Raw genomic sequence first — 14,763 nt, forward strand, 5'->3', positions numbered from 1 at the left:
AAAAAAAAAAAAAAAAAAAGAAAATCCTCTCAACTGTTGGGGCTATGATGCTATCCTTCATTATCAATGATCTACTCCCTCTATGAAGAGGGAAATCCCTGGGCTTTGAGCAAGTTACATAAAGGGATCCCAACACTAAGAGTAAGAGGTAGGTGGCCGGGGCCTGGCGCGGTGGCTCATGCTTGTAATCCCAGCACTTTGGGAGGCCAAGGCGGGCGGATCACGAGGTCAGGAGATCGAGACCACGGTGAAACCCTGTGTCTACTAAAAAAAAAAATACAAAAAATTAGCCGGGCGCGGTGGCGGGCGCCTATAGTCCCAGCTACTCGGAGAGGCTGAGGCAGGAGAATGGCATGAACCCGGGAGGCGGAGCTTGCAGTGAGCCGAGATTGCGCCACTGCACTCCAGCCTGGGCGACACAGCGAGACTCCGTCTCAAAAAAAAAAAAAAAAAGAGGTAGGTGGCTGGGCATGGTGGCTCACGCCTGTAATCCCAGCCCTTTGGGTGGCCGAGGTGGGCGGATCATGAGGTCAGAAGATCGAGACCATCCTGGCCAACAAGGTGAAACCTTGTCTTTACTAAAATACAAAAAAATTAGCTGGGCGTGGTGTTGCACGCCTGTAGTCCCAGCTACTTAGGAGGCTGAGGCACCGGAATCGCTTGGACCCAGGAGGTGGACATTGCAGTGAGCCGAGATCACGCCACTGCACTCCAGCCTGGTGACAGAGCGAGACTCAGTCTCAAAAAAAAAAAAAAAAAAAAAAAAAAGAGTAAGAAGTAGGTTGAAGTTCCTAGATATAATTTTAATAGGAAAACAAGCAGTCATAGAGCAAGCCTCTCTTTAAGATTCCTTCTTTAGCTAGTCCACAATCAACCTTTTAATAATCACCTATATCAGCCTGTACTCAACAATTATCACCAAACTTTCAAGTAGACTACTATAGTTTCTCTACTTCCTTTCACTTTATGCTAAGAGATCTAAATCCAGCTCAATTCTGTCTCATCCTCTAAAGAGTTCTAGAAAAGAGGCAGCTACATCCTTATTAAAAAGAAAATTAAGAGGCCAGGCCCAGTAGGCTTACACCTGTGATTCCAGCATATTGGGAGACAAAGGTGGGAGCATCAGTTGAGGCTGGGAGTTTGACACCAACCTAGGTGAGATAGGGAGACCCTGTCTCTACAAACAAAATAAAAAAAACTTGGCTGGAGGTGGTGGTTGCAGTGAGTCGTGTTCACACCACTGCACTCTAACCTGAGCAAGAGGGCAAGACCAGATCTCAAAACAAAGAAAGAAACAAAAAACCAATTAAGGTTCCTTTCAACTTTTGTTTTTTTTTGAGACAGAGTTTCGCTCTTGTTGCCCAGGCTGGACTGCAATGGCACGATCTTGGCTCACCGCAACATCCACCTCCGGGTTCAAGTGATTCTCCTGCCTCAGCTTCCCGAGTAGCTGGGACTGATTACAGGCATGTGCCACCATGCTTGGGTAATTTTGTATTTTTGGTAGAGATGGGGTGTTCCACACGTCAGGCTGATCTCAAACTCCCGACCTCAGGTAATCCTCCTGTCTCAGCCTCCCAAAGTACTGGGATTACAGGCATGAGCCACCATGCCCAGCCGTCCCCTCCCCCACTTTCTTTTAAGATGAAGTCTCACTCTTTTGCCCAGGCTGGAGTACAGTGGCACAATCAAGGTTCACTGCAAACTCCACCTTCCCGGGTTCAAGTGATTCTCCCACCTCAGCCTCCCAAGTACCTGGGATTACTGACACGTGCCACCATGCCCAACTAATTTTTGTATTTTCAGTAGAGACGGGGTTTAACCATGTTGGCCAGGCTGGTCTTGAAATCCTGACCTCAAGTGATCCGCCTGCCTCAGCCTCCCAAAGTGTAGGGATGACAGGTGTGAGCCATTGTGCCCAGTCCCTTTCATCTTTGAGCCATTTGCATCTGCCTCAACATCAGAGGCTCACCAAAATAGGGAACCTACCTAATTTCCTCTGGTCTCAAACTATTGGGGGCGGGCAAAGTTGTCTGAAAAATAAGCTGGTTAATATGCAGAGCCCAGGCAGGGGGCCGTGGCTCACGCCTGTAATCCCAGCACTCTGGGAGGCTGAGGCGGGCAATCACCTGAGGCCAGGAGCTCAAGACCAGCCTGACCAACATGGAGAAACCCCGCCTCTACTAAAAATACAAAATTAGCCGGGCATGGTGGCACATGCCTGTAATCCCAGCTACTTGGGAGGCTGAGGCAGGAGAATCGCTTGAACCCGGGAGGTGGAGGTTGCGGTGAGCCGGGATCATGCCATTGCACTCCAGAGCCTGGGCAACAAGAGTGAAACTCTGTCCCCAAAAAAAAAAAAAAAAAAAAATGCAGAGGCTTAGCACAGATTTCTTCAATTTAACCTTCATTTTTTTCATTCACTCCATCTACACAGTCCATTCAGATGAGCACTTCTTCTGAAATAAGGACCAACTGCTAATTATCTATAGCTTTCTGATTTTATCTCTCAGTCTATTCTCATCCCTCTGCTTGGAAGGTTGGATTCTTCACTCTCATCAATATTCAACTCCTCCTGCCCCAGTCACAGTTGGCAGTAACTCTCAAAAGACTAGAACCTAGTTCAAGGAACACAACTCCCTTACAATTAGCCTCAATACCTGCAAAGACTATACCACTACAAAGATTCGTCCATTCATCATTGTAGCGTGAAGTTCTCACGACTTTTTCTGCCTTTTATATTGGGACTGCAAAAGACATGCCTGGAGAGGCCAGGTGCGGTGGCTCATGCCTGTAATCCCAGCACTTTGGGAGGCTCAGGCGGGTGGATCACCTGAGGTCAGGAGTTTGAGACCAGCCTGGCCAACATGGTGAAACCCTATCTCTACTAAAAATGCAAAAATTAGCTAGGCGTGGTGGCACATGCCTGTAATCCCAGCTACTCGGGAGGTTGAGGCAGAAGAATTGCTTGAACCAGGGAGTCGGAGGTTGCAGTGAGTTGAGATCATGCCACAGCACTCCAGCCTGGCGACAGACTGAGACCCTGTCTCACAAAAAAAAAAAAAAAAAAAAAAATGCCTGGTAGAGAGTTTGAGAATAATGTCATTGTGTCATTTCTCCCCTTTTTCAACAATACTGCAATGACAAATTAGCAGAGGGCAAAATGAATAACAACTAAACAAAGTTTCCATGAGATCAACTTCTGAACTTCTACACGGTCGTTTGAAAAAGATCTTCTCTTTCCCCCCATCCTTACTAGACTCTCTAATAAGATGTGGGATGACTTAACATTAATATCCCACCCCATCAATAATGTCAGGTTCTGAACTCTCTATTTGAACCCAGTGGCTCACACTACATTTTCTGATAATGACATTAAAATTGGCTATGACACCAGGCACAGTGGCTCACGCCGGTAATCCCAGCACTTTGGGAGGCCGAGGCGGGCGGATCACAAGGTCAGGAGATCGAGACCATCCTGGCTAACACAGTGAAACCCGGTCTCTACTAAAAATACAAAAAATTAGCCAGGCGTGGTGGCATGCACCTGTAGTCCCAGCTACTCAGGAGGCTGAGGCAGGAGAATGGCGTGAACCCGGGAGGCGGAGCTTGCAGTGAGCTGAGATCGCACCACTGCACTCCAGCCTGGGTGACAGCGAGACTCCGTCTCAAAAAAAAAAAAAAAAAAAATTGACTATGACACTGTCAAAAGTCTTACCGAGGGTAGTGATTTAAACTACATCCAAAACTCTTTGACATGCCTCCTTTCAAAAGGTAGAGCCCAATCCTCTCCCTTTACATGTGGGCTGGACTTAGTAACTTAGTCCAGAATCAGCGGAAGTAACAGTACATGACTTCTGACACTAGGTCATAAAAGGCATTGTGGCTTCTCCTTGCCTCCTCTGTTAAATTGCTTGCTCTGGGGAAAGCTAGCTGCCAAGCTGCAAGGACACTAAAGCATCCCTACGAAAAGGCCCATGTGGGCCAGGCAGGATGGCTCACGCCTGTAATCCCAGCACTTTGGGAGGCAAAGGCAGGTGGACTGCCTGAGCTCAGGAGTTTGAGACCAGCCTGGCCAACATGGTGAAACCCTGTCTCTACTAAAAATACAAAAGTTAGGCCGGGCGCGGTGGCTGACGCCTGTAATCCCAGCACTTTGGGAGGCCGAGGTGGGTGGATCACGAGGTCAGGAGATCGAGACCACGGTGAAACCCCGTCTCTACTAAAAATACAAAAAAATTAGCCGGGCGTAGTGGTGGGCGCCTGTAGTCCCAGCTACTCGGGAGGCTGAGGCAGGAGAATGGCGTGAACCCGGGAGGCGGAGCTTGCAGTGAGCCGAGATCGCGCCACTGCACTCCAGCCTGGGCGACAGAGCGAGACTCCGTCTCAAAAATAAATAAATAAATAAAAATAAAAATAAAAATACAAAAGTTAGTGGGATGTGGGCTGAGTGCGGTGGCTCATGCCTATAATCCCAGCACTTTGGGAGGCTGGTGTGGGCTGGTCCGGAGATTGAGACCATCCTTTCAACAAGGTGAAACCCCGTCTCTACTAAAAATACAAAAATTAGCTGGGCGTGGCGGTGCATGCCTGTAATCCCAGCTACTCGGGAGGCTGAGGCAGGAGAATCGCTTGAACCTGGGAGGCGGAGGTTGCAGTGAGCTGAGGCTGCACGCCACTGAACTCCAGCCTGGCAACAGAGCTAGGCTCTGTCTCAAAAAAAAAAAAAAAAAAAAAAAAAAATTAGCCCGGTGTGGTGGTGCATGCTTGTAATCCTAGCTACTCTGGAGGCCGAGGCAGGAGAATCTCTTGAACGCGGGAGGGAGAGGTTGCAGTGAGCTGAGATCATGCCACTGCACTCCAGCCTGAGTGACAAGCAAAATTCTGTCTCGAAAAAAAAAAAGAAAGAAAAGGCCACGTGGTGAGAAACTAAAGTCTCCTGCCAACAGTCATGAGAGTAAGACCTCTTAAAAACAATACTGGGCCAGGCACCATGGCTCACGGCTATAATCCCAGCACTTTGGGAAGCCAAACCGCGTGGATCACCTGAGGTCAGGAGTTCAAGACCAGCCTGGCCAACATGGTGAAACTCCGTCTCTACTAAAAATACAAAAATTAGCTAGGTGTGGTGGTGGGCGCCTGTAATCCCAGCTACTCCGGAAGATGAGGCAGGAGAATCGCTTGAACCCAGGAGGCGGAGGTTGCAGTGAGCCGAAATCGTGCCATTGCACTCCAGCCTGGGCGACAAGAGCAAGACTCCATCTTAAACAAAACAAACAAAAAAACAAAACAAACAAACAAAAAACAATCCTGGCTGGCCACTGTAGCTCACACCTGTAATCCCAGCACTTTGGGAGGCCAAGGTGGGCAGATCACTTGAGGTCAGGAGTTCGAGACTAGCCTGGCCAACATGATGAAACCCTGTCTCTACCAAAAATATAAAAAATTAGCCAGGCATAGTGGCACGCAGATGTAATCCCATCTACTCGGGAAACTGAAGCAGGAGAATTGCTTGAATCTGGGAGGCAGAGGTTGCAGTGAGCCGAGATCTTGCCACTGCACTCCAGCCTGGGCGACAGAGGGACGAGACTCCGTCTCACACACACAAAAAATATCCTGGAGTCCCCATCAGGTCCTCAGATGACTTGCTAAAATTTTTACTGCCATCTCATTAAGAGTCTCTGAGCTAGAACCATCCAGCTAAGGTACTCACAGAATCCGGAACCCCAGAAACTGAGATAATAAATGTTCACTGTTTTAACCTACTAAATTTGGGGATGGGCCAGGTTCTGTGGCACATGCCTGTAATCCCAACACTTTTCGGAGGCCAAGGCAGGAAGATTGCTTGAGCCCAGGAATCTGAGACTAGCCTACGCAACATATTAGGACCCCATCTCTACAAAAAAACAAATAAATGAGGTGGTGCATCCTGTGGTCCCAGCTACTTGGGAGGCTGAGATGAGAGGATCATTTCAGCCTGGTAAGTTGAGGCTGCAGTGAGAAGTGACCACACCACTGCACTCCAGCCTGGGCAACACAGTAAGACCCTGCCTCAAAAAAATAAATAAAAAATAAATTTGAGGGTTACTTGTTTAACATCCATAGATAATACACCGAGTCATTTCTGAACTAGGAAGACAGAAAAGCCCTACCCAATTTTTTTTTAAGGTGGAGACTCGCTGTGTTGCCCAGGCTCGAGTGCAGTAGCAGGCTCTTGATTCAGTGCAACCTCCACCTCCCGGGTTCATGCAATTCTCCTGCTTCAGCCTCCAAAGTAGCTGGGATTACAGATGCATACCACCATGCCCAGCTAATTTTTCTATGTTTTGTAGACATGAAGTCTCACTAGGTTACCCAGGCTGGTCTCAAACTTCCAAGCTCAAGCAATCCCCCTACCTCAGCCTCCCAAAGTGCTGGGATTATAGGCCTGAGCCACTGCCCAGCCAAGAGTCATTTTCAAAGCATTATTTTTAATCAGTGACATATAAAGCGATCAGAAGTATGTCTTCTACATTTTTCCTCCAACCTACCCCTTAACAAATTTATAAACAAATTCTTACCTGCAGCGGTCTCCATAAATACAGTACCCTCGCTGAAAATACTTGCACACTACACTATACGGACTGTCAGAGAGGTCATGCGAGTAGCGACAGTTGTCTCCTTCCTTACAAACCCCATGCATAAAATACCTGTGAGACAAAGGACCACAAAACTAGATTAAAACCAATCCTTGAAAATATTAAAACCAATCAGTATTCACGGCTAATATATTCAACCAGCAAATACATAAACATACGAAATAAACACAAAGAAAGGGCCAGGCACAGTGGCTCATGCCTGTAATCCCAGTACCTTTGGGAGGTTGAGGTGAGTGGCTCACCTGAGGTCAGGGGTTCGAGACCAGCGGTTCGAGACCAGCCTGGGCAACATGGTGAAACCCTGTCTCTACTAAAAATACAAAATTTGGCTGGTGTGGTGGCACACGTGTTAATCCCAGCTACTCGGGAGGCTGAGGCAGGAGAATTGCTTACACCTGGGAGGCTGAGGTTTCAGTGAGCCGAGATCGCGCCACTGCACTCCAGCCTGGGAGGCAGAGCAAGACTCCATTTCAAAAAAAAAAAAGAAGGTGACAAGAAAACAGGAGTAAAGCAAGTGTATTAGTCCGTTTTTGCATTGTGTTTTTGCATTGTAGCTGGGACTACAGGTGCCGCCACCACGCCCAGCTAATTTTTTGTATTTTTAGTAGAGATGGGGCTTCACCGTGTTAGCCAGGATGGTCTCGATCTCCTGACCTTGTGATCCGCCCACCTCGGCCTACCAAAGTGCTGAGATTACAAGCATGTGCCACCAAGCCTGGCCTTTGTTTTTGCATTGTTACAACGAACTATTTTGACACTCCACCCTGGGTGATGGAGTACGACTACGACTCTGTCTCAAAAAATATATAATAATAATAAGCCTTAGATTATGAAAACAGTGTAACTTACATACCAAAAAGAAAAAAAAGGGCCGGGCGTGGTGGTGGCTCACGCCTGTAATCCCAGCACTTTCGGAGGCCGAGGCGGATGGATCACGAGGTCAGGAGATCAAGACCATCCTGGCTAATAGGGTGAAACCCTATCTCTTTTAAAAATACAAAAAACTGCTGGGCGCGGTGGCTCACGCCTGTAATCCCAGCACTTTGGGAGACCGAGACGGGCGGATCACGAGGTCAGGAGATCAAGACCAGGTGAAACTCCGTCTCTACTAAAAATACAAAAAAATTAGCCGGGCGCGGTGGCAGGCGCCTGTAGTCCCAGCTACTCGGGAGGCTGAGGCAGGAGAATGGCGTGAACCCGGGAGGCGGAGCTTGCAGTGAGCTGAGGTCGCGCCACTGCACTCCAGCCTGGGCGACAGAGCGAGACTCCGTCTCAGAAAAAAAAAAAAAAAAAAAAATTAGCTGGGCATGGCAGGCACCTGTAATCCCAACTACTCGGGAGGTTGAGGCAGTGGAATCGCTTGAACCCGAGAGGCAGGGATTGCAGTGAGCCGAGATCGCCCCACTGAGCCACTGCACTCCAGCCTGGACGACAGAGACTCCAGCTTAAAAAAAAAAAAAGAGATAGTCTATGTCAAAGAATTTCTCCTGGCCAGGCGCGGTGGCTCACGCTTGTAATCCCAGCACTTTGGGAGGCCGAGGCGGGTGGATCACGAAGTCAGGAGATCGAGACCACGGTGAAACCCCGTCTCTACTAAAAATACAAAAAATTAGCCAGGCGTGGTGGCGGGCGCCTGTAGTCCCAGCTACTTGGAGAGGCTGAGGCAGGAGAATGGCTTGACCCCAGGAGGCGGAGCTTGCAGTGAGCTGAGATCGCGCCACTGCACTCCAGCCTGGGTGCCTGAGCAAGACTCCGTCTCAGAAAAAAAAAAAAAAAAAAAGAATTTCTCCTCCAAACAAAAACCAATGAATATAAGTATATGTCTTGTTTTTAAATGATACCACCAAAAAAAAAAAAAAAAATCATCCAGATTCACCTTAATGTCACTACCCAAGTTGAGTTTGCCTTCGGTGAAAACCTGGGCCATATATTATTTCTAAAGTTCCTTCCACTGTGCAGACTCTGTCTCCATGAGACACTGTGCAGTAATAAAGACAAAATTTACTAGCATCCCCCTACTGCTGTGCCTCTGAGAAACCTAATAGTGGCCCCCAACATAGAGAACAAGAAACTGCCAAGTTATCCTGTAAGGGGTACAAGAGAACCAAACAGCACCCTCAGAGTATCTCTAGGCATCTTAACAACCTCTTTAGGAATTTCTATAAATTACAGAATAGACACCGCATTTAATCAATTCATCTGCAGTGACATTTCTTACTTTGATATTTAACTTTTAATGAGTATACTGTTTATCAAACTAGATTATAAATTCCTGATGGATAAAGACTGGTTTATTCCCCCTTTTTATCTCCAACTATCTGTGCACATAATATATACTTGTTAGAAAAAGGTAGAAGGCCGGGTGCGGTGGCTCACGCCTGTAATCCCAGCACTTTGGGAGGCCAAGGAGGGTGGATCAGCTGAGGTTGGGAGTTCGAGACCAGCCTGACCAACATGGTGAAAGCCGTACCTACTAAAAATACAAAATTAGCCGAGTGTGGTGGTACAAGCCTGTAATCCCAACTACTCAGGAGGCTGAGAGGAAAATCGCTGGAACCCAGGAGGCAGCGATTGCACCAAGCCAAGATTGCATCACTGCACTCTAGCCTGGGCAACAACAGCGAAACTCTGTCTCAAAAAAAAAAAAAAAGAAAGAAAGAAACAATAAAAGGCTGTAGGGTGGGCCCAGTGACTCACACCTACAATCCCAGCACTTTGGGAGGTGGAGGCAGGTGGATCACCTGAGGTCAGGTTTTCAAAACCAGCCTGGCCAACATGGTGAAACCCCCTATCTACTAAAAATACAAAAATTAGGCCGGGCGCGGTGGCTCACGCCTGTAATCCCAGCACTTTGGGAGGCTGAGGCAGGTGGATCACGAGGTCAGGAGATCGAGACCATCCTGGCTAACACGGTGAAACCCTGTCTCTACTAAAAATACAAAAAAACAAAAAATTAGCCAGGCATGCTGGCACGCACCTGCAGTCCCAGCTACTCGTGAGGCTGAGGCAGAATTGCTTGAACTTGCAGTGGGTGGGGGGGCCCAGAGGTTGCAGTGAACCAGGATCCCGCCACTAAGACTCCATCTCAAAAAAAATAAAATAAAAGGCTGTAGAAGACAGCTAGATGTGATGGTGAATCATGGTACCGATAGCAAATTAATTTTTCTTTCCCAGCTGCATAACCTTTTTAATACCATCTAAATATTTATTACTTATTTCCTCTCACAACCACTATGTAGTTTCCAAGTAATAAATTTCATTATGGACATCACAGCACTCAGATAAAGAATTTCTAGAAGGATTTCCTTCTTTTTTTTTTTGAGATGAAGTCTCACTCTGTCACCCAGGCTGGAGTGCAGTGGCGCAATCTTGGCTCACTGCAACCTCTGCCTCCTGGGATCAAGCGATTCTCCCACCTCAGCCTCCAGAGTAGCTGGGATTACAGGTGCCCGCCATCACGCCCAGCTAATTTTTGTATTTTTAGTAGAGACGGGGTTTCATCATGTTGGCCAGGCTGGTCTCGAACTCCTGACCTCAAGTGATCCACCTGCCTTGGCCTCCCCCAAAGTGCTAGAATTATAGGCGTGCGCCACCACGCCCAGCTGATTTTTAAGTTACATTAACCACATTTTTAAAAACTTTTGAAGCCAGGAACGGGGGCTCATGCCTGTAATCCCAGGACTTCAGGAGGCCGAGGTGGGTGGATCACCTGAGGTCAGGAGTTCAAGACCAGCCTGGGCAACATGGTGAAACCCCCATCTCTACTAAACATACAAATAATTAGCTGGGCGTGATGGCACGTGCCTGTAATCCCGGCTCCTCGGGAGGCTGAGGCACCAGAACTGCTTGAACCCAGGAGGCAGAGGTTGTAGTGAGCCGAGATCATGCCACTGCACTCCAGCCTGGGCGACACAGAGAGACTCCGTCTCAAAACACAAAACAAAACAAAAAACCCGACAACTTTCAAGGCCAAGCATGGTGGCTCACACCTGTAATCCCAGCACTTTGGGAGGCCGAGGCAGGTGAAACACTTGAGTTTAGGAGTTCAAGACCAGCCTAGGCAACAGGGTGAAACCCAGTCTCTACCAAAAATGCAAAAAAATGAGCCTGGGGTGGTGGCACATGCCTGTAATTCCAGCTACTGGGGAGGTTCAAGCAGGAGGATTGCTTGAGCCTGGGAGGTGGAGGCTGCAATGAGCCAAGACACTGCCACTGCACTCCAGCCTAGGAGACAGAGCAAGACCCTATCTCAAAAAATAAAAGTAAATAAAAATAAAAATCAAAGACAGAGTTTTTTGAAAAATCGAAAATTAAACGCTTGTTTTTTGTGTATTATTTCAACTACCAGAACACTCATCTACCATTATAGAAGCACTCTAATAAAGAGGGGTCTAAATTCAAATTACAACTTCTCTTTAAGTATTAACTGTTCTAACCTCACATACTCAAGGTAACTCAAGGTAGCAGTTGCAATGAGCATTTCTGTTTCTTAGTATTCCTCTAATAAAAGATATGAAAAACAGCCTGGTGGTGGCAGCATAACACAGTTTCTGAGGAAAGGTATTCTTAGGTTTTACTTAAGCTGCAGAAATAAACACAATGAAAACCCCAGGAGAAACATTAGAAAAAATGTAACCAGTAAGAAAATACAGGTGATCCCAAGCAATTAAAAACATTCTAATCAAAACTTCTAACTTAAGAGGATTACACCCCAAGTGAAGAAAATAGCTTTAGTCAAATTCCTAGACACAGGAGTGATGTGCTATAGGGAGAAATCCGCACCAACACTAAAACACACCTCTAGCTGATTCTTCAGGGGATGTTTACCTAGCAAACATATTGAAAATGTTTATTTATAATACAGTATATACATCTGCACTCTCTTGAACACCTAATATTGTGTCTCCCATTGCTGGCGTGCAATGTTTACTTACTGAATGATTGAATAAGGTAGTTTCAGAAAAATATACACGTGGCTGGGCGTAATCCCAGCTACTCAGGAGGCTGAGGCAGGAGAATCGCTTGAACCCAGGAGGCGGAGGGTGCAGTGGGCTGAGATCTCGCCAGTGCACTCCAGCCTGGGCGACAGAGGGACACTCTGTCTCAAAAAAAAGGGAGATACACATGTGTTCTGTTAAGTACTTTGTCTTTGGTAATTTACAAGTTGTTTTTTTTTTTAAATGAAAGCAGAGGAATCTTACACAGTTCCTGTTAAAGTGGGTAATTCTAGATATATGACTTTATCAACATCACTCAAGCATTTACTGAGTATCTGCTCTATGCCAGGAACTGAGGAAAGAAAGCCCTGCAGATAAAATGGGGCCTCTACTCTTCTCAGAGAGCTCAAAGTGTACGATAAAGATTATAGACCGATAAAGATCATAGACCGGATGTGGTGGCTCACGCCTCTAACCCCAGCACTTTGGGAGGCCGAGGCCGGCAGATCACCTGAGGTCGGGAGTTCAAGACCAGCCTGACCAACATGGAGAAAGCCCGTCTCTACTAAAAATACAAAATTAGCCGGGTGGGCGTGGTGGTGCATGCCTGTAATCCCAGCTACTAAGGCATCTGTAGTGCCAGAGACTGAGGCAGGACAATCAATTAAACCTGGGAGGCGAGGGTTGTGGTGAGTAGAGATCACACTATTGCACTCCAACCTGGGAAACAAGAGGGAAACTCTGTCTCAAAAAAAAAAAAAAGATGACAGTTGACATTCCTCTATCTAAAGGAGAAAATAGTTTTAAGTAAGAGATCATGTTGGTACCTAGAACAACCGAAAACAATGTCAAACACTAAAACCCCAGACCTATCAAGGAATCTGCACAACAACGACAAAAAACTGTCTCAAGCAAAAGCTATACAAAAAAACCCCAAAAACTAGTAAATCTAAGCTCTTTCTTTTCTTTTTTCTTCTGACAGAGTTTCACTTTCGCCCAGGCTGGAGTGAAGTGGTGTGATATCGGCTCACCGCAGCCTCTGCCTCCTGGGTTCCAGCAACTCCCTGCCTCAGCCTCCGGAGTAGCTGCCACCACGCCCAGCTAATGTTTTTTGTATTTTTAGTAGAGACGGGGTTTCACCATCTTGGCCAGGGTGGTCTTGAGTTCCTGACCTCGTGATCCACCTGCCTTGGCCTCCCAAAGTGCTGGGATTACAGGTGTGAGCCACCGTGCCCGGCCTAATTTTTGTATTCTTAGTAGAAACAGGGTTTCACCAGGTTGGCCAGGCTGGTCTCGAACTCCTGACATCAGGCGATCTGCCCGCCTCAGCCTCCCAAAACGCTGGGATTACAGGCGTGAGCCACCATGCCGGCCTAGCCACCCCAACAGGCCGGTTTCAATTTTTAAAAGAGATAACTAGCATGTATAGATCAACTGTAGCATTGTAAAAGGGAAACAGACATTCAAATAATTTGCTCCAAGAGTAGAAACTTTAAAATCATCATTCCTGGCAATATTCCACTTTTACAATCCACCGATGAATAAGACAAGTGACCTGAAATTGCGTTTATGCTTTCTACATCCCATTATGTAAAACAATTAAACTTATCCTTCACACCTTAAATGTATCATTATCAAAGGCTGAGAGACCTTCGAAGGTCGCCAGGATAAATGTATCACATCAGACTGGGAAGATTTCAAATTTCACCCTTAATACTACAAGTTCTAATTAGGAATTATTTTTACATACTTGCATATAAATTATACCACCCAGGTGAAAACCGGCATTTCAGCTATTTATTCAACTGATAGAAAAAGAAAAGCTTACAGTCGCTACTGATCACTATTTAAAAACCGGAATATAAAAAACGTACAATTAAATGCCCTCTTCTGCGTAGAGCTAGGTAGTTTTTTACAAGCATACACATCCATACAACCGCCATCCCTTTATTTTTCTAATATTTTCGTCTCGCTTATCAAACCAAAACCAAACCTCTCTCTTCCGGGAGCGAAGAGCCCTTTCACTCCCTTCAGAAAATGCATAAATTTCAAAAGAGGAACACAGCGCTGGGGGAGGGTAATAATCTGCAGCTCAAAAAAACCGCGGGTGGAGAAGACGACCCCGGCCCCCGAACGCCTGCTTCTAAGACAAAGCTCAGCACCGCCAACCTCGACAAACATACAAAGAAGAATACAAAAGCTTCTTCTCACAGTTGGGCGGAGGATGGAGGGCGGAGGGACGTGAAAAGACGTTACAAACGGATGGTACGGAAAGAGGGCCGGGAGCCAGGCAAGCTCGCTGGGGACCTCGGCGGGGTGTCTAGGCCCGGAGAGGATCGCTGGGAGACCGGCCTGAAGTGACCACCTCCCGAGCCCCGGGAACCGGAGGCAGCGGCGAGGGCATCCTTCCAGCGGCAGGGGAGGAGCCGGCCCACCTCTCCCCGATGCGCTTGCAGCCAGCTCAGGCAGCGCTCAGGGAAGGGTAAGCGGCGGTGCAGCCCCGCGGCTCCGCAGCAATCGCGCACCGCCAGGCCTCCGCGGACAGCGCTGAGGGCTCCGCGGCCCAGCGGGGGTTGACGCAGTGACTGGGGGAACGCGGCGGCGGGGGCGGCAGCGGGGGCCGCGAGGGCTGCAGAGGTAGAGACAACGCCGGTCCCCGCCCTCCCGCGCCTCTAGCCGCACGCCGGCCGCCCTCCTCCCTCCCGCGCCGCAGGCTTGGCCCGCGGCCCCCTCCCCGCGCCCGGCGCTCCGCCGCGTAACGTCCTACCTGCAGGTGACTTGTTTAGTCCAGCCGCCGCCGCTGCCGTCGCTGCCGCCGCCGCCTCCACCCGCCCCCAGGGACGGGGCGGTGACTGTGGGGATCGGGGTGGGGGAGGCTCCTGCCGCCGCCGCCGCTGCAGCTCCTGCTCCTGATGTTGTGGCTGTTGTTCCGGGAGCTGCAGCCTCCGCCATTACTGTTTATCCCACACAGCAGAGGCCCCGGAACTTCCGGGATCACATAGTTCCGGTCCGGCTGCGGAGAGAACGGCGAGGCCAGGCGAGGGGAGGGGAAGGACACTGAGGCACCCGCTCGGTCCCCGCCTGCTACGCGTCGCGTCTCTGAGCGCTCTCGCCACTTCAACTGCGGGCCCAGAACGTGCGCGCCCGCGGCCCGCCCACGGCGCTGCTGATTGGTGGAGGGGACGTCT

At 48.4% G+C, this 14,763-nt stretch overlaps 1 protein-coding gene across 6 annotated transcripts in view; it reads right to left on the reverse strand.

Moving 5' to 3' along the window:
* Positions 1–14,687, reverse strand: part of MKRN1 (makorin ring finger protein 1) — a 25,994-nt gene extending 11,307 nt beyond the window's left edge. Inside the window, exons 1-2 of one of the 6 annotated variants that reach the window (XM_032761930.2) lie at positions 14,343–14,687; positions 6,561–6,689 (exon numbers count right to left, since the gene is read on the reverse strand). In XM_032761930.2, coding sequence (XP_032617821.1) covers positions 6,561–6,689; positions 14,343–14,527 — 314 coding nt within the window. In that variant the 5' untranslated portion in view covers positions 14,528–14,687. The other 5 variants (XM_058427243.1, XM_032761931.2, XM_032761929.2 and 2 more) reach the window with 5 other exon arrangements.
* Between the last annotated feature and the right edge of the window lie 76 nt (positions 14,688–14,763).

This window comes from Hylobates moloch, unplaced genomic scaffold (genome assembly GCF_009828535.3).
Source record: "Hylobates moloch isolate HMO894 unplaced genomic scaffold, HMol_V3 SCAFFOLD_1, whole genome shotgun sequence".
Taxonomy (NCBI): Eukaryota; Metazoa; Chordata; class Mammalia; order Primates; family Hylobatidae; genus Hylobates; species Hylobates moloch.